The sequence below is a fragment of the Maylandia zebra genome, linkage group LG16 (assembly GCF_041146795.1).
Source record: "Maylandia zebra isolate NMK-2024a linkage group LG16, Mzebra_GT3a, whole genome shotgun sequence".
NCBI classification, from domain to species: domain Eukaryota; kingdom Metazoa; phylum Chordata; class Actinopteri; order Cichliformes; family Cichlidae; genus Maylandia; species Maylandia zebra.
In genome coordinates this window covers 4,505,105-4,525,563 of record NC_135182.1, presented here as the reverse complement: position 1 = coordinate 4,525,563, position 20,459 = coordinate 4,505,105, and the positions used below count along the sequence as shown (strand labels likewise).

At 41.8% G+C, this 20,459-nt stretch overlaps 1 protein-coding gene across 1 annotated transcript; it reads right to left on the bottom strand.

Annotated features, from left to right (window-relative positions):
- Positions 1 to 46: 46 nt before the first annotated feature.
- Positions 47 to 20,304, bottom strand: ints6 (integrator complex subunit 6). Its single transcript, XM_004568954.6, has 18 exons — positions 19,851 to 20,304; positions 19,635 to 19,712; positions 18,875 to 19,024; positions 14,458 to 14,547; positions 13,389 to 13,572; positions 10,372 to 10,497; positions 9,901 to 10,052; positions 8,222 to 8,374; positions 7,317 to 7,449; positions 7,018 to 7,112; positions 6,792 to 6,902; positions 4,575 to 4,790; positions 4,109 to 4,235; positions 3,827 to 3,969; positions 3,533 to 3,719; positions 2,850 to 3,221; positions 2,133 to 2,226; positions 47 to 1,819 (listed from the first exon to the last, which is right to left on the bottom strand). Exons 1-18 carry the CDS (start codon positions 19,959 to 19,961, stop codon positions 1,726 to 1,728), a joined length of 2,616 nt encoding a protein of 871 aa, XP_004569011.1. The 5' UTR covers positions 19,962 to 20,304; the 3' UTR covers positions 47 to 1,725.
- Between the last annotated feature and the right edge of the window lie 155 nt (positions 20,305 to 20,459).

Here is a 20,459-nt window from a genome sequence, read left to right as displayed (position 1 = left end):
TCCGAAACGGCCAACGTGCGTAAATAAAAGCAGGCAGACTCGCATGTTTACAGAACACTTTATTTACATGGCCCTTCACAGTGTAAAATAGAAGCTTTATTCATGGAAATACTTACAAAAAGGCCATTTTTTTCCCACTGAACATTCTCTTTAAATAGTACTCTAGGGTTATTTACATCTTTACAGTGTATTCAAAATACTCTTTTGGTAGCGGCCTCTTCACAAACAAAGACAAGTATGGCAGATTTTGGTCCCTGTCCAAGGAGGGAGGGAGCGGAAGAGGGCTGCCCTCTGAGTCTGAAATCAACTCCTGACCTCTAGACATTATTTGTGTAAATTGGAGAACATTAAACAAGCCTGACCTAAAAAAAAAAAAAAAAGTTTAAAGGCTGTTTTTTTTTCATTTTAAATTACATAAATAAAGATTCTCAAATGTACACAAGTGCATTTGCTTTTAAGTGGTAAGAAGTTGCTTTGAGATTCATGGCGGAAAAAGGAGTTTAGGGGCTGGGTTAAGTTATTTGGCAGCAGCCAGCACGCTGGGACAGGCTGGCATCCGACACCTCGGTTCATCTACACTCCACCAGACAAGACGTTTGTGTTGCATATCAGCTGTTTCAGGCTAAAAGTGAAAGGGCAGGGAGGAGGGCTCCGATGTTATTGCTGATTGTGATGCATTAATGTGTCAGTTCCTGAGCTTTTTGTTTTTCCCGACTTTACTTTGAAAAAGACAGTTTTGTTTTTTTAAAGTTGACTGTCTCCAGATGCAACGATCGTTGTGGATCTGTTTTCTTCGCCGCCGCCCCCCTCCCCCGCCCCGCAAAGGGAACAGGAACTGGTGGTTTAGTCCAAAAGTTAAGCTACTACTGATATAGCATCAGTCTGCCAGGAAGACTACACGTTATTAGATTCAATGTTTCAAGCCCAATTGTTCTGATTCGAGAGTTCAGCAGTCCATCTGGTGGAAAGCAGAAGGTCAATTTTAACAATTGCGAAGTGAACGGCCGGACTCTTATCCTCCACAAATCAGAAATAACACCATGGGGGGGAAAAATAAAATAAAGTTGAATCGTGACTTTGAGCAAAGTCTCTCATGAGCATCTCCCCTGGATCCCATTTGACCCTGAGTTGTCTGAAAATACAACCACACGTGCCGATATACCCTTCATTATCAGTCCAATCACACTGTCACGTGACATTACATCCACACACAGGCTGTCATCTGACCCTCTCCAGAAATGCCCTTGTTTATTTCAGCACCCCTGTCTGAGAGATAACCACTCACATTTGTTAAAAGAAAAGAAAAATCTGATGAGGGGAGCTGAATAATTAAAGGGAAACATCTGAGGACGGGTTCAGAGAACCTTCCCGTACAAACTGTCCACAGGACAAACACGTCATTGCATAGGCCTTCACCTTCACACTTCACCTGCAGCGATATGTGCTTCCTCGCTCATCTTTTTTTTTTTTTTTGCAAGTCTGAAAAATGCATCTGCATTACTCAGGGTCAGTACTGTCTTTGAGGATTACTGTGCAAACAACACAAGCATAATGCTCATTAAATGAATGAAGGAGTCCAGTGAAGAAGCGATGGTTTGGGAGCTGGATGCCGCCTTGTCTCATCTCTGCAGGGGCCCCTGGTACAGTAGGAGTGGTGGTTTGAGGGGGATGTGGAGGGTTGCCCGGTTTGGTTACCAGTAAGTTCAGTTTGGGAATGAGTTCGCGTTAGAACGTGTCCACGTGGTTCATGTTAGTGGCTCTGTTGTGGATCTCTTCGAGGAAGTTTTCCAGCTGTTCGATGAGAACGCGCTTCTTGAACCTTTGCAGAAGAAGAAGCAATGACACGTGTTAACATTTGCCTTTTAAAAACAACTCTGTAGCAAAGGAGATCATGAGCAGAAAATTATGATACGTTTTTGTTTCTTTGCATTTTGTTCGGTTCGTGAAACTGCAGATGTTTTAAATGCCGAATCCTGGTGCTAGGATTCAGCTGCTCTTTACTTTAAGAGAGCTTATAAAGAAAGACAGTCCCCTTTTTCTGTTTGCAGCTCATTTTAAGTAAAAAAAAGAAAAAAAATTAGGGGAGAGGTAATAACGCTCTGACATCAGAGGAGGAGGGCTGAACTTTGTACCTGGCTGCCTCTTTGATTATGTTTTGGAGGAAGATGAGCCGGGTGTCGAGAGTGCCCTGGATCTGTTTCAAGAGGAGGAAAATCTTCTCGTAGTCTGAAACAGAAAAAGCAAAGCGAACGAGGTTCAGTCGATTCAAGGAGAGCACATCCACTGAATCAAATCTTTGTATGTGTACAGCTGAATGTTAATAATAAACAAAATAAAAGGCGTTCTCACTCATAAAGGAAACTAGAAAAAAAAACATTCCACCGCACGTTTTCAAAGTCCAGAGTGACGTCCAATGTTAGTTTGACGTGTACGGTCAAATCAACAGAGGAGATAAAGAAAGAAAAAAAAAAGTTTGCTTCTTTAAATTTACACACAGATACCTGCTGTTTTTCCTAGCTTTGTTTTTAAGAAAAACAGCTTTGCTTCTGGACAAACCAAAGCTTAAGTGCCATGAAAAACCACATTTATGTGGTTTCTTCTGGAACAAAAACAAGACAAAGATGTAACGAGGAAGAATGAAATACAAAGCAGCATCTTCAATTTAGCAGCCCTGCAATAAAAGCTGAAGCTTCGAATCTCTGTTTAGGTGATGATTCAATCACACTTGTGACTTTTAGATGCTACCATGGTTACATATGAGAAAAAAAAGCTCTTTAAAGTTAGTGGTAGCTGCTCTCCGTTTCTATTATTTTGTCCTCCCTGCCTATAGACCAGGTTTGGATACATACGTCTGCCAGGTTTTCTGATCTCCTTGGTGATGAGCGACCTGAGCTCATTGTTGACCTTCGTCGTCTCGGTGTGAATGTGCTTCTTCAGAGCTGAAGGCGTAATGTAGTGCTGCACCTGGTCGTCCATCAGCACCATCTCCGCTCCTCCCTCGCTGCCCAGTGGCAGCTCGCTTGGATGGGTCTGCCCGTTCTCGTCCTCATCCCTGTGCCGCATCGCCTGAGGATCCGCAGCAGTGTGGTTCTCCTGAAGGTCGGTGGGACTCGAGGGACGGTCCACCTCCGAGTCAGAGTTCCGGTCTGAGCCGTAGTGGTTCTGATCCACGTGGTTGATGATCAGGTCTGCTTCTGGTGCACCGTCGTTAACGTCCATGTCTACAGAAAGGTGGAAAAAACCAAAAACATTCACTGTAATCCAGATCGGCTGTGTAGGACGGGTTGTGCCATAACCCCACATTTTTCCTGCCTTGAGTTTTATATTCTGTGTGTTAAATCTACCCTCTGTTGACCAATTTCTCTAAATTTATGAAAAAAAAAAGTGCTTTTTTCTTAAGATACCATAATCACTGAATCATTATTAGGCCAGTACACTTGGTTGTACACTCGGCACTAGAAGCATGCCATCAGTCATTATTAAGAATTACAGTATTAGTAGAAAAGATGTGCGACTGTCTCTTAGATCGTACCTGCTGAGTGTCGAGGGCTCGCAGACGGGGACACTGGAGGGGTGTAGGCTCTACCCAATCGCAGCAGAGGTGACATGCACCGGCGTCTCTTTGGACCTCCGCCCGGCACGTTGTTGCTGTCGCCAGGTCTCTTGCCCTTGTTCTGAGGGCCGGTCACAAACTCGTCTGCCTCGTCGATCATCATGCCCTGTAAAGAAAGTGAGGAAAATGGTACATCGGAGTGTTTTTCAGTGGTTAATTTACATTTGTCAATGTAACCAATAAGAAAACGAGAAGAGTAAAAAAGAGACTTGCCTTCTTGTCTAGTTTGAAGGGGTTGCCGAATGTGTGCAACCGTTTGGGCTGTTCGGGGTCTGCGTCTCGAAGAGGCTGGGGAGCAGCTTTAAGGAAGTCTTGGTAGTTTCCCATTTGGGCGATTGGCACGCTGTGGAGCTGGTCTGGAAGGGAAACAGATGCTTTGTCAAAAATGGAAAGAACAGCAATACATCTAACCTGCTTCTTACGCTGAAATTATGTTCACAACGTAGCATAATCACAGCCAAATAAGTGGGGAAAATGATTTGCACAGCGGGGTACCGGAGTCGTGGCCTCTGACAGTGCAGACGCTGGTGTTGAGAAGGTTTCTCCTCATTCGGCTGAGCTGGTCGAGCAGGTGGCTGCGGGGGATGTCGTACGGATTCCTAAAACTCTGAGGCTTCAGGCTCTGAGGATGACAGCAGACAGAAACACCGCTGTAGTTTCGACACCGGAGAGTGGATATACAGATGCATTCTGAGAGCGTGGACCATTTTTCAATAGCCCTCAAGTGCTCAAACCAACTACATAAAAACACAGCAATGCTATAAGCCTCAGGAGGGCAGCTGGGGAGAAGCCTGAAGAATCTGAGCACAGAGTGAGATTTCAAAAAGGAACTCCTCGCCAACTGAATCTAAACAGTCGCTCAACAGTAAAAACCAATGCTCATGCGTGTAATCATGTCAGAACAGCTCCCGATGATGAATGTGATCATGTTGAAGAAATGCAGATAATAATCCAACCCTACCTTGTTGAGCAGTGCCAGATGAAAGCCTTGAAACTCTTTGGGGTTAAGCTCCATGGGCAGGGCTGGGGCCTCTCCTGTGAGATTCTGTAGCTGCTGGATGAAGTCCCGACGCTGGGCTAGAGATATACTTCCGCCTCGCCATCGCACCTTGAGGCCAGGCTCCGGTGGCTGCTTTTTCCCAATCAAAGCGATCAGACGGTCATACTCGATTTTTGTCTGAAAATATGAGGAAATTAGGTTTTCTGGTCAGAAATGCCTTCCTATTTGGTGTCTTGATTATTGTAGCAGGAAAAAAGGAAATGCAGGAACTTAATAAGCAACACGTAAAACTGAAGATAGGATTTAAAATGCATTACAATGCAGCTGTGCAAAGCTATAAGCTGCTTTATAAGTGTTTATCCTGCTGTACAAAGAACGACTGACACAAGGAAAGACAGCTGTAATAGCATAAAACATATTTGCATTAAAAAAACAACAACAACAACAAAAACAGCTGGTGCCTAATACCAAATAACCATTAAAATAACAGCAAGTTAGAAATTAAGGATGTGATGGTATCGCTGTGACACTTTCCAACACAATAAACATTTTTGTTCTTTCGTCATAAAATGTAGCCGCTGACAGAGAATTGAACACAGAGAGAAAAGCAGCACAAAGCACAAAATGATTTATCAGCCCGTGGACTCGTACACAAGCTGCCCCCCACTCAGCCAAGAGACTTTGTTTCAGTTGACAGTGTATTGATGCAAAGTCTAAATCTAGTGGAGCATTTTGAGTTCATCTATTCATCAAGTATAACTGTGCTAACAGATGTTCTCTGCAAATGCCTGTCATGTCTTTTGAGTGCAATTTAAAGCACCCAGTAAAAATAAGTGAATGAATGAAAGAAGATGATTTGACTGACGTGGATATCGATTTTCTATTTAAAGCCATTTGTTCTTTTTTTCCTTTAACTTTTTAATCAATGCTAAAGAAAATTAGGACAATGCAAATAGGCCATTACAGTGAACTCATGCTCAAGATCCCAGTTTGAGATGTTTTGAGCTTTGTGAGGTTGTGTGTTGTCAGGAGGAGGGATGGACATGGTCAGCAACAACACTCCTGTAGGCTGTGGTGTTTAAACGATGCTCAGTTGGTACTACGGGCTCAAAGGGAGCCAAGAAAACATCTCCTACACCATTACAGAGGATTTATGATCTAGAGCGTAACCTCATGAAAAACATAACAACATGCCAGGTCGACGTGACCCACAACTATTATGACTGGGCTGCTTGGCGCAGTCGACTCCTCCTGTGCAGTTTTTAGCTGAGTTTTCACAACAATCGTCATCTCAATGTAAGGATTAATAATCAAAGCATTAATATAAGGACTATAATCTCAGCAAATTCCTGGAGGGAGACTGCCGGGACACACGAGCATAAATGTCGGCAATGACATCAGCCACTTATGTAAGTTCTGTTGTAGGCTCTACAAAGACTCCCTGAAGAAGTCCAAATCAGGCATCACTCCACAACCAGAAGCCTGAACCACTGACACAAGGCAGGATGGATCCATGCTTTCACGCTGATTATGTCAAATTCTGACTGTCGCAACAGAAATAGAGACTCATTAGACCAAGAAACCTTTTCCTAATCTTCTATTGTCCGGTTTTGGTGAGTGCATGTGAGCTGCAGCTTCAGTTTCCTGTTCTTAGCCACAGGAGAGACATCAAGTGCAGACATCTGCTGCTGTAGCCCATCTGATTCAAAGTATGACGTGCTGTGCGTTCAGAGATGCTCTTCTGCACACGCTGATAATAATGAGTGGTTGCCTTGACCACGTCTACAAGCCTAAATGCACTGAGGTACTCCCATGTGATTGGCTGATTAGATATATCCCTTACTGAACAGATATCCCTAACAAAGCGACCAGTGAGTATAAAAATGTCATGATAAAACCAGGTTTCTTTGAAAGTTACTTTTCTAAACCAAAATTAAGATATTAAAATACTAATCAAACTGAGATAAAACATTTGAACTAAACTGGTGTTTATCTTTTTTTCTTTTCTTATTTTTTTAATTAAGAAAACTAGAAAAAAACCCCAAAATAATCCAAAACTACAAATTACACTATAAAAATCCATCAGTGTGGACTTTAGTGAAAACAGAAAGGCTTGACAACTGACAGACACTGCAACAAGCACAGCTTTGTGGAGTAGATTTAATATTAACAACTAACCTGCTGACTGAGCTTTTTCAGGTAGGAAACCACGCTGTAGCTCAGACCATACTCCAGGTTGTCAGCTAGCAGGTTCGGTGCTCCCATGATTCTTAAAGCCTTTCTTAGCGACTGTGAGAATAACACAGCAGTAAGAACAGTGCAGGCACAGCTTTGTACATTAACAACAACAACCACAAAAAAAGCCATTAATGAAAAGTTGAAGAGTGATAATAAGGCCACTGACCCCAATGTAATACGGAGGCATCGTCTTCAGGTAGTTCTCAAAGGACTGTCGCCATTTAATGGTAGGCTTGAACTTGTGCACTTTAATCAAGTCATCTGTGGAAAACAATCAAACACAGATCACACAAAGAAATTCAATAATTAGGAACATGTTTTATTAAGAAAACTGAATTAAAAAAAAAAAATAGTCATTTGTTTTGCTATTGCAGCAGATCGTTTAAATTTTCTAAAGCCCAAAACAAAGACTCCCCATCAACACCTACAGCGAGAGTAAAAATGAGGTGGATGCACAGGTCTTACCCAGAAGCGGAAGAAGTACGGGGTAGTTGTAGGGCATTACAAACAAGTTGACGCAATTTAGAGCTGTGCTGGCCTTCAGGTAACCAAACGGCTGCCCCAGATCGCTGTACTTGGCACTGTTACATACAAACACCTGAAAAAACAGAACGAGAAAAATCAGGAAGTGAGTTGTGACATTTGAACTTTTCAATCAGCAAACAAAAACAGAACCAGCTGATGCTGTCCGAGTTGTTTTTAGGTTTCATTTTATTTTAGTGTAAAGCCACTTTGGTTTTAAATATCCTACAGAAGTAAATTTCACTTCCTTGCTTACCACTTACTATTAGCCCTACAATATCATAACGCTGCATCTGGTCAGTGTCAGGAAAATATTTTCACTGCGTGATTCTTGTAATTGCTGATATAAAAGTCATTCTGAAAGTCTGCCACCTCATCTCTGATGATGACTCATGCCAAACATGGGGAAAAAACACCAAAATCAATATACGAGTGATGAATACAGAGACAACCTTTACTTTCAGGTTCCTGCCACAAACCAGGTAAAGCTTGGTGTGCGGGTACCAGCAGAGACTAGATGTTTCGATCTAATCACATGTGCTAAAGCTCAGTCTGTGCATGCCGACGGGCTATCGAATCATCGCTTCATTTGCTGCCACCCTTATTTATTTTTTTGGTACACTGAAAACCTGAAACCACACATCAATGTCTCAATATGTCTGAACATCTAATCAAGTACTTATCACACTTATCACTGTTAGGATGCATGTAACACGTTCCATGTGTGAGAGATTAAAATCCTCTTTGTCTACCTGGCCGTAAAGATTAAAAACACAGATTTCTGCTTTAATGCCAAACTTTCTTCTCAACAGCTGTTATTTTCTGTGGTTTCTGTGATGGTGCTGTACCTGCCAGCAGGTGTGCGGTGATTTCCTCTCCAAAATGTACTGTGTGAGGGGCGACGGCTCCAGCTCATACTTATCAAAGGGTACCTTGTCTATCACCATGGGTTCAGCATCCACGCAGGAGAAACGGACGTGGGGGTGGGCTGAGCGGGGAGGCTGGGAAGGTACACAGAAAGAGATACACAATGTTATGGTAAATATTAAAGAAGATCAACAACACCTGCTGGCGCCTAATAACACCAGTAGGTGTTGTTAATATAAGCTAAGTTTAAGCAATGCGCAAAGTTGACCGTCTGAATACAGTTCGGGAAAAAAGAATCACGTCTGGCTGCTGCTTCTATTTCTACTGAAAGTGTAGAGTATATGTGTGAGCAGAGGAAAAGCTTATGAATGATAGCTAACATGCAATGCATGATCTATCATAATGAGTACTTCTTTGTTTGTTTAATTTTGATTACAGCTCATCTGTGCTTGGGCTGTTGCACATTCGTGTAGCTGTGACATCACTGCAGCCGGTTTGACGTCACCCCTGTGTTATCACGAGTTAGTCATTGTTTGCTATGGAATAAATGGTTAAAGTTAATAAGAGTGTGGCACTGTTACATTAGTGTGACTGATTATTCTTGTTAAACAAACAGGAAGAAGAAAAGTTGTTTAATGAAAGTGACAATGTGTGGGGCTGAATCCTGTAACTCCTGTGGAGGAGTTATCGTCTAATGGCCACTGAAGGCACATTACAGCTATAATGGATTTTGTTTTGCCTTTTAATAAACATGAAAAAATAAACTTAGTAAGTGCCTTTCTTTTTATTGTTCTCACATTTTTTCTATTTTAAGATTCATAATCGAGCATACGGCTACTTTGTATCACTGCAGGCTGCTTCTAAAAGAGCGTCAGTCCCCACTGACTCCCACTAAAATAACCAGTGTTAGCAATTAAATTATGACATCTACAAAAGCCTGATACAAAATTAAAACAAAAAAACAAAAAGAACAAACAAACCCTGTAGCCATTTATCCCCTTCATAACAAAATTACAGAGTTTTGTCTTCTTGTACTTGCTTGTTTGCTAGGCCTCACCTCAGCTAATATAAGTCAATGAACTGAACCTCTGGGTGATGTTTTCTGCTGCTGGAGACCTTAAGAGCATTTTTAAAGGAAGTATTTTATTTATCAGGAAGTTTGTACTTCCTGAGAGAGTGAAATGTTGAAAACTTATTAGTCTGTTACTTAGCACAAATTAGCCATAAAACTAGCCAGACACTGGTTAGCACACCACTAAGGCCAACATGCTAAGCAAGCATGCTAGCCGTAGCTAATAACACTATACCAGTCTTGTAAATATGGTCACTTTTTGGCTATTAAGACTTATATTATTAAAAAATAATTAGGAATAAAGTACATCTTTGTTAAGTTTTATAGAATTATAAGTGTATTCTGCTGTCAAGAGTAAAACTGTCCAATATATAAATACAAGAAAGGAACTATAGGGCTTTAAAGTCTCTTCTTTAATATTATTTTTACCTTTTTGGGCTCTTTTGTTCTGTGACATTATATTTATTTTACTAAGCTAGGTTGTCATTTCATTAATCTGCTGCAGTAACACAGATTATGTATTGCATAAATTGACAGATACCGGTTTCTTATCTCATATTTCTGTCGGTTCTTCTGCAACTTTCTTACCAATGTGGGGGAGTTCTGGTCTGGCCAGAAGGCTTCGGGGATGGGCCAGTGCCCGATGGGAACACCAGTTTTAGGGTTAGGTCGTACGTAGATCAGCTTGTGACAGCAGTGCCAAGGCTGCGGACCAGACTTCACCACTTCAGCTGGAGTGTCTGTGCAGGAATATAAGCAAAGCAAAACAAAAAACAAGGGGTTTATGAAATGCAGCATGAAACAAAATGCATCAGACAAGTGTGTCAGCAGTTAAATATGAAAGCAGGAGTTTAAACAGTGACACCCACCAGATGTTTATGAAAAAACAGGAAAGAAAAGCTCAGAATGGATTAAAACAAACACCAAGTGGGAGAGAGCAAAGAGCTTCTCTACTAATCAAACGCATGCAGCACAGCACATGTCAAAAAGCTCCTTTTATAATAAAAGACAATTCAACTTGAGAAAACCCAAAAGCAAACAAACAGAGGTGTGTCTTACCTTCTAGCGGAGGAGGGTCAGGTCCCGTCTTCTCAAAGTTTATCACTACTCCACTCTGGATTTTCTGCACCAAAGACTCCAGACACTGATTCAACATACGCTGGGAGAACACACTGTAAGAACGACCTGTAACGAAGACACACGTCTGTAAGTATAGATATCCCAAAACACGAGCGAGTCAATGGTGTTGCTAAAATTAAACGTTTTTCCTTGGTTGACTGTGGATCATTTCAAATGTTTTTTGGTTTAGCCGTTTAAAAGCTTAATTAATAGAATTTGTGGGCCAACTGGGAGCAGCAGAAACAACACGGGATGCATTTTCACCATGCTTTCACATTTTGTCAATTTCCTAGCAAAAAGCTGTCTATTTAGACCCTCCCACTTAGATCCTGACATTATAATGTGATTTTTCCCCCTCCTAATTAATAATAATTTGTTGTACTTTTTAGAGCAGATACTAGAAACCAAATTAAGAAATAACATCTGGCTTTAAATGTTCCACATTTTTCGTAAGCTAGTTTCTAATTGTGTCTTCTTTGCTTTGTTTGGTGCAGGTCAGACAGTGTACAGTGGGTCTATTAGAGCTTGTCTGCTAAAAGTTGCATGCTGCTGCTGGAACAGGGTTAAGACTGAATTGCAGACTAAATGAGCCATAAAAAATTGTGAGTCAGAAGAGGGAAAATACAGAAGTCTGATAATTCTGTTGATTGGTGCCAGGGTAAAAATAGGAAAACAATCTAACCGAAACTAGGGGGAAAAAGAAATTGCTACTTGCTGGGTCATCTCATTGAAATGTTTGCATTTGGCGACCAACTCGTCCAGAGGTCGAACGTGCACCACCCTCAGTCTCTGGGTGATGACTTTCAAACACATGGTGATCGCACAGGTTACTTAGTGGGATGCAACTTGTCTCCAAACAATTGCGCTCCGACTCGGGCTGACTGCAATTAATCTCAGAGAGATTGACAAAGGTTTGGAAATAATATAGATGCAGACAGACTGCATCAACCCGAGTCAGTCTGCAACAATGAACGCAACTTGTCTGCAGTGTGTCTTTTTTTTTTTTTTTTTTTTTTTAACTTCAACCCATTGAGTCACAAACTCATAGCAGACCGACTCCATCTTATTACATTTTATCTCTACGTTGACACACCAAAGTCTCTTTGAAGTGTTCGTACACCTCGTCTTAGCAGCAACCATTTCAGACACAATCTCAAGTTCATTGCATGCAATAATTTTAGTCATGCCGGAGTCTCCAGTAACTGATTTCTCTGGTGTGACTGTAGCACAATTAACCAAAAATTATAAATAACTTGAGCTGAGATTTCTCGGACCTTTTTCCAATGAAGAGCTTCATCGAATTCTTCACTCATTCTAGGACTAGACTTAATCTTTGTCTCCGAAACTTACAGATAGAGACACAGAGGATTAAAAGTTCCCACTAAAACTTGTGTTTAAAGAACAAAAACTGCAGCAGCAGCAGTTTGGTGTTTATATAATGCACCTCAATGTCAGAGAAATCAAATGAACAAGAATAAAAGGGGTTAAGAAGGATCACTACATTACACTGTTTATGAAGTGCTTTGCTACTGGTGCAGTGCAATTTCAAGAGCTCTCTTCTTTACATATTGCTCATCTTTGTGCAGCCATATCAGCCATTTACACTACATGCAAATAGTGCATTTGCATGAAATGTGACTCTGAAAGGTCAAAATCTCTCTTTGCTGTTTTTGTCACGCCATCAATCGCATGTGTAAAATTAAAAAAGTCAGAAAAACCATCTTTCAAAGCTACAACTGACTAGTCTAACTTAGCCTTCCTGTCATTCAACTTCACCTCGAGTGACCTTGTTGTGCACCCATTCACTCGCTCATTTCAATAGGCTGTGGCTTTGTGTCAGGTCTGCCATCAGCAGTAATGGACAGGCAGCATGTACTGTAGACTGCCGCTGACAATGGACCTGTGTCATGTTCTGCATTCAGCGCCACCGGCTGCGACACGCAGCTTTGGAGTCCTCTGTTCTCTATATGTGTGCATGGGTTAATCTTAACCTGCCATCAGCATCATTCTAGTTCGTTCCTCCTGCCAGCTGCTTCCAAAACAAAGCTACGTGAGGAATGGAGACAGAGGGGATAAAAGTCTGCTTCTATAAGTGAATGTTCTGGCAGCCGGACTTTGGCTGGAGATGGGGGGATTACAGATCAAAATCGCTGGCTAGAAAGTCTCTTGACAGGACTTAGGCAGGACAAAGGCAGTCCGATTATGGACCAGGTGGGAAAATCTAGTCATTCTAACCTTAATCAGCAATTACTACCCAAGTACACTTAAACAAAGCACTTAACCCTTCCACAATAGCTCCAGCAGGGGTTAAAATAAGAGCACAGTGTAGCTGCATTGGGCTGTTAAAACACAACTCTGAATATTGAGCAAGACAGTGCCTAGACACCGCTCAGGGCTGTCCCCTGTTGAAGTGGGCTCTGCTTTAAAATTTAAGCTTCTGACACTTCCAAGAGGAAAACATCTGATCTGTTTATTTTTCACTCAGAATAAGGAGCTTTTACTTCTGTAGACTAAACTGAAGCAGTAAAATGGTTTTCTTAATCTTAGGCTGTTCATGCTGTCATTTAAAATGTATGTCTACAGCCTACTCTACCTGGCTTATGTTATTTTGTTTAATTGCGTAATTCCTTGTATGCTGGTTATGTTTCCATGCGTGATACAATAATAATAATAAAAAAAAAAAAAAAACAACAACTCCTTAACATCACCAACTTAAAGTGAAGTACCCGACAAGCACTTCAGACTGCATTACCCATGGTGCAGCTCTTCCATAAAACCTGTCCTGTCTTTAAATGCTCTTAAATCATCTTTGAAACTTCGGCATATAAAGCATATGAATCAGTACATAAACTCCAGAGCTACAAAAGGCAAACCGAGTGTACTTAAAAGCTGAGAAATGCCTGTCAGAGCTGATCTGTAAGTACACAACAACCAGCAGCTCGTATCAGTCCGCCTACCTCCAGTGACCTCACACATGGGGGTGATTGGAGAATCGTCAGACGGGACGCCGCCGAGGGGCTCGGGCTCCACCGAAGTGTTGCCGGAGATACGTAGCACCAAAGCAAACAGACGCTGGTCCCAGCGAAACGGCTCCTTCGTCAGCTCGCTGCCCGGCAGCGGCGTGGTCAGAGGTAGATGTAGCTGGACAATGAAACAGATCACAGGATGAGATGACAGACCTGCGTTAGAACAGATTTACTGTGTTGCTGTTCTCTCTAATATCGCCGTTTGTTTTAGGTTACTGTGGGGAAACTTGGGCAGTAAATGAACAACACTTTTACGGCGGTATTGATAAAGTGCCTTCATTTACAGGGTATTAAAGTGGCACGGAGGGCTCAGCTCGCACTTCTAACCTTGCAGTTATACCCTTTGTCATAATTTGGGCTAAAGGAATTTAAAAGTAACTGCCTATATAATTTTTGTTTGCATAGGTTGAAAACATGACTGTTTACTGCATTTGTAAAGAAAAAAAAAATAGTGCATTTTCATACTGAGCAATGATTTTTCTTTATTTTCTACATTTTCAAGAGTGTTTAATCAGTCAAAACAGGAAGTGCAATCAATGATTAAAAAGTAGCTGTTTTAATAAATTCAATAAAAATGCCAAAAATATTACTGGTGTTGGACACAAATGAGACTCTTCATTGGTATTTTTAGATTTTGATGAGAATAAATTAAGGTTTTTGGGTTTTTTTCTGCTGAATGTGTCAGCTGGGGAAGTTGTCTTCCTTGATGTTTTAGGACCAAATGATTAATCAATAAGTAAGTACATCAAACTTCTCTGTTTCTAAGACAATAATAACAAAGCTACTGATAACACTTCTAAGCATGAAAAGTAGCTTTGTTATTATGTGAGTGGACAATATGATAAAGCACTTCACAGTAGAGCTTCTGTGGTTTAAACTTTAGCCATCTTAATCACAGTCAAAGGACGAGGGTTTGGTAAAGTTTGACGTGGTGCGGTTAGACTCCTAAAGTATCACCCAAACAAACAGAACGCTCTCCTGATTGGAGATGCAGGCTGACCTCATCTTGGACACCGCCGCTGCTGGTCAACTTGTTGCCGTCTGTAATTGCGATGATGATGGCAGGTTCAAGGAAAAAAGGATTCCTTCCCTAAAAAAAGAAAAGAAAAAAATAGGACATATTGAAGACTAAATGAAAAACGAAACCATGCCGAATTAATTCAGCATTCAGACTCCCAGAGGCAACTTAGGGTCACCCTGCACAAAGAAATGAGAAAGACACAAACAAGCTATAAAAAACAAGACACAAAAATAGGGGGGCTGTTCTCACATCTGTTAAAACTGTGCTTACAAAAGACGTGATCACCATTAATACCTGTATTTAGCAAGTGTGGCTTTATGGCCTTCTGCGATCCGACGCATAAATAAGCACCGTGAATGCATCATTACAAACAGCAGATAAATTACACGGGACATATTTAAGAAGCGTGTGAAATAGAAAACCTTGACTCAAAGGGAAAACAAACAGAGTAAGAGTTCAGTATTTAGTGTCTGCAGTATATGTTCACTCTATACTCCACAACAGCAGAGCTCATTATCCGAGGAGCTACACAAAACCTCTTTCCTGCTGGACCCCATGATATTTCATGACATCAGCGCTCCACTCTGATGAAATTAAACTGGAGCAGCACTGCATTTATCACTGTGCATCAGCCTTGTGGGATCTCCACAGAGCCACTAGGTGAGGTAATAGCGTAAAAAGAAAACAAAAAAACCCTCAACAAAGACTGACAAGTGCTGCCAGCAAACCGGACTTCACTGCAGAGTCACAGTGACTCCATAAGGGCCTCCTGTTCTGACAGCAGAGCCATTATTAATGGACGTGGAGCCACACTGTTTGGGCTCTACCTGTAGGCTGCGCTTTCTGCTGAATGATGCATCTGTCCAGTCACATAAACGGCCCAAAGTAAACAGAGCAGGATACGACCAAGACCCCACTGTGCTGCAGGTATCCATGACAACCTGGCAACCCCCCCTCAAAAATTCCTTCATGATATCGAGCACTTAGTTGGCATGCTGACTTGATGATCGGGCTAACTTGCCAGTCAAGCGATGAATTTATCCATGTCATATCAGCTGCCGGAGCTTTTACTCGTGCTTAAATAAAGCCAAATGCGACTACTAAAAATAGATGACACATGACGACAGCCTATCAGGGGAGCCGGTGTAAGAATAAAGCGTTTTGACAACTTCTCAAAATGTGCCCAGCTGCTTTTCATGTAAAAGACAAGACAGTATCTATATATTTTGGGTAATTTGAAAGATAAAAACAAGTCATCTGAAGACATCTCTTTGTGCTTTCGAAGAGAAGAAAACACAGTGGGCATTTCTTATAACTGGTTAATGATGATAATGAGATATTACATTAGTAAATGGAGAAATAATAGGTAATTCATCATGTTTAAGACCCGTCTATGCAGTCAGCTACCGCTACTGTGATGTGCTTTCCACAATGCCATGATAATGGAGATCCATTAAAGCGCCGGCCATCACTCCAGCTGACACTCTAACTTACCACCAAACAACACTGGCCATATCATTTCTTCACGTTCATCCTTTCTTCTGCTCTTTCATTGCTCTTAATGAAACTGATCAGTGTCAGGATTACCCGCCGGCCGTCTCCCCCCTCTACCTCCATACCCTTCTTCATCTCCCAGGGGAGAGTCGTTTCAGATGCCTGGCAACCTGGAGCGCTCTTTGTTACTGTAGACTGAGGCACTCCAGGGCAATATTAACTCCCCCATCTCCCCCCGTTAACCCCCCAGGGCTCCACCCGCTGGACGACATGGAGCACTGACTTATGATACAAAGGGCCCTTTAAATAAGAAAACAGAAGAAAAGCGCACACACACACGGTCATTTTAGATGTGTTTTCATGCGGAAGTGCCCTCTTCCTAGTTCCCTTGAAACACTTCTCTGGTTAAATGGTAAACCCTCACTTAAAAGGAAATGTAACTAAACAGAAGACAGCAGAAACAGCTTACGGGAGTTATTAAGCACCACTACACTTGTGTAATCAGTTAGATGACGTACTGAAAGGTTTTTAGATTTTGACTCAAGTTCATTGATTCCTCTAGCTTTTAGTGTTACCAGCATTTCCTGCCCACACACATTTGTTACGTTAAAATATCCTCTAGGAGTACCAAACACTTGTGTTGGGCTCACATTTTAAATTACAGCCCATGTTCACAATAACTCCACTTTTGTAAAGGACATACTAAGCATATATAAACTACATACATGCACTCCATACTAGTAATTGCCAAGCCTCCTGCTGGAAATAGGCAGAAGAGGGAGAACTAGTCATTAAATTATAGCCACTGTCAAATCAACCTGTAATTAGAGGTCAGCAGTGACAGCGCGGGACGCAGTAACCTCGACCTTGGCTTGTGTGTTCAAAATCGGACAGTCTGACGGTGTCGCTGGTATTTTTTTTTTCAAACGACCAAAGAGTGTCTGACATGCATTATGCATGCTGCATGTATGCATTACCTGGGCTGGTAGGGATCTTCTGTTTATTACTCAGGAAATGCCTAATTAAACATTCATTACTGCTCCCATACTCCCCCACTTACCTCCGCACAGGAAAACAGATGTCCAGATTCTGTATCAACCACAAGTGTGCAGATTCACCTACCACTCTAACTGGGTATGGGCTAGACTTCACAGCTTACATTAATAATGACCACTTTGTTTCATATGCAAAAAAAAAAATTGCATTTCAGTTTCAACGCTGGCCAGGAGATGAGAAAATCTCAAGAAGGTGAGATGCTGAATAGCAAGCAATATGCTTTCTGTTGGCTTCAGCTTTTCTTTTTCTAATGAGACTAAACCAAAGTCAAGTTTCTCTGGTCACTTTGTCCAACCCTGCACAGCTAAAGGCAGATCTGAACATCTGTTACACATGAGTCAGTGAGCTGGCATAAGAGTGGTGGTCTGAAACTTTATCATGCAAATCTACGTTTAGCTACTAATACTGGATTTAAATTGAAGAGGGAACTTGGCCAGCATCACGCTGTACTAGCTCCAGACTTTGTGGGCTTGGAGAATATTTCTTAGCAATACTGAGTCTGAATGAGTTTTATGTGAATAGCTTACAGCTGTAAATCAGGCCCACTGTGTCGTAAAGCTGCAGTATGGAAATCTTTCTAAGCTGCACAATACAACTGGAATAACATCGATAATTTTAAAGTAAACCACATTTTTCCGTCAGCGTGTATCCAGGAGCTTTTTTCAATATCCTCACATTTGTGGTCTTGTTAGATGGATCCCCATTTTTGAAGCAGACTTGAGCGAAACAAAGAAAAGGGCGACAGTCTTCAACCTCAGCATCAGTGAGCATTCACATTAACCAAAAGATAAAAACACAAGAGTATGTTCATCATGGTACAGATCCGTGGTACTGGTACTGCTATATAGCGCCTGTCGCCTCACTTTTGAGCACTCAAAATACTTTTCACTACATCTGTCAATCACCCAATCAGAAACACACGCACATTCATACAGTGCTTTTATCTACAGCTAAGCACTTCCACCAAACATTCACGCACACCCACTCTGATGGATGCATCGGGGGCAACAGGGTTCAAGATCTTGCCGAAGGATACTTTGACACATAGACGGGAGGAGCCGGGGATTGATCCGTCGACCTTTCGATCGGTAGATGACCCGCTCTACCACCTTGCCCAGTGATTCATCATAAAAGCACAAAAGTCCTCTGACAGGCTTGAAACTACATAATTTAGACTGACCTGGTTAAAACTGCAAAAGTCTTATTCCAAAGCTCTAAAATAACTCCCAGCTTGATTAAAATTATGTTTAGCTTTGTGTTTACGTGCACACACACCACAGAGTGGCCAGACCATTTATGAACTAAATAATAGATATAAATATTAGAACCACCTCTTATAATAATCCAGTGCATTTTAACAAACTGGCCATAAAGCTGAAGTGACACAAGCCTACACTAGTTTATATACAACTATATATATATATTTTTAAAAAGCATCTAGCTTTCAGAGCATATTTGTGCAGACAGAGCCTGCAATAGATCCTTAGAGTTTCAAAACATAATGCATTTTCTTGCTTAAAAGCTCATTTACAGGTGTAATAATTCCATGTCCTTGATGAGAGCAGTGACATATGTAACACAAACTAAAGTTACTAATCAATGATGGGGGAAGAAAGAAAATAAGAAAGCTACGTTGCTCCTGCTGCTTGGACTTGCTGTCATGATTGTGTCGTATGGCTGAGGATGTGTGGGTCCACAGTATGAAAGTGGTTGATGCTTGTAAGACTGGGAGATAGCAGAAAGGGGTGGGGTGAGGGGGGGTAGGTGGGTGGGTGAAGTGGGTCTGTTTGGGCATTTAGCACTTTATGAGCCTGATTTCTTCTCCACCTGTTTCATTGCTACATACCTGTCCATAGTTGTCTATCCCAGTCACTAATCTATTGAGATTGAGTAAATCAAAAGCGTTCCTCAAGGATTGGCCAATAGTTGTGAGTCCAGTTGCTTGGAGGTTCCTCAACTCTGTCATGAATGTGGCATGGCTCTCTTTCCATCCAGCCTTTAAAAAAAACAAAAAAAACAAACCCAAACAAAACACAACATAGCAGCTGGTTAATAACATGCACAAAGCTAAATAACTACCCCACTGTTGTGACCAGCAGGCAACTTCTAAGGAAACTAGTGGTTAACTTCACTGGTTTTATTGAGAGTCTGAGCTAATAAATATCTAAATAGGTCGCTTCCTCTCTATCTGCCCAGACTAATAATTTGACAGCACTGCAGCCACAGGACGTTGATCCGTTTCTACCAGGCTGCTGCGCTCGGCTCCAGATCAGAAAATCGCAAAGTAGCAAAGTCGCAATGTGTGCAGTGACTAAAGTGGCAATTTGGTCTAAAGAAGTAAAGTAGGCTAGTCTGTCATCCCCGCTTCTCCTCCTCCTCTACTCTCCCTCCCTCCTAGATATCACCTCGCTGTATAAATAACACCCAGAGTTCCTTGCTGCTCACATTGAAACAAAATGTCGGCCATGTTTTAAAAGGGGTATGAAAGCTCCTCCTGAAGATTTTTCTCTACACAGTTGATGTAGTGATCACAACGTGGTGCAGCGATGGAAGGACAGTCAATCTGCGCAATGTAAAGCCGGACATGACCCGAAAACAAACTCTACCTTTATCCCGAACGGAACATCTTCAAAATTTACCAACATATACCGGTCCCCTCGGCTCGCCGGATCTCTCCCTCTGAGCTGTGGAAATAGTAGAGAATTATTTACGGTTATCGAGAGATCAGCTTTGACAGGCGAGCTTGCAACAGCAAAACGATGAACTGAACTGCATTCCCGCTCGGGATCTCTCAATATTAATGTGTCCCGTGGTTACAGTACCTTCATAAAAGTCTCAACAGCGCCTTTTGCTATGTCCAGATAGGTAGTGCCCAGATGGGTGCGCTGGTTCATTGAAGCGGACGTGTCTATCAGAAAAAGTAAAACGGGCATTGTGATGGTAATGACACGTTCTGCATGGACTTGGTGTCAGTACAACCGGCCAAAACGGAAAAAAATCTTTTGTTCTCCTGCCGCCTGTATCACCTCTCAGCTAGCTAGCTAGCTGGCTAACTGTCTGTCTCACACATTCTTTCAAAAAAGTGTAAGAATAGTGAGTGTAGAAGCCCTTTCCGGGCGAACTAAACTAAAAACCTCAAACCCTAGGGGCAGGTTATGGATTCACGAGGGATTTTGATAATTTTTACAATATTTTGTAAATATTCCTAAGTTTCATAGTAACAAAGTTCCCCCTCACAGTGAGTCCCTGCTTCTCCCTACACTGAATGCGCTGTGTCTTGTCCACTGGTTTTAACCTAAGCTCCGCGCCTGACCCCGCCTCCCAAGCGGTCTTGCAGTGTCACGTGTATATACACTCTCTTCTTATTGGCGGTCTCAGGCTCCTCATTACCATATCCAAATAAGGCCAAAGCAGACTGTCTCATGCGCATG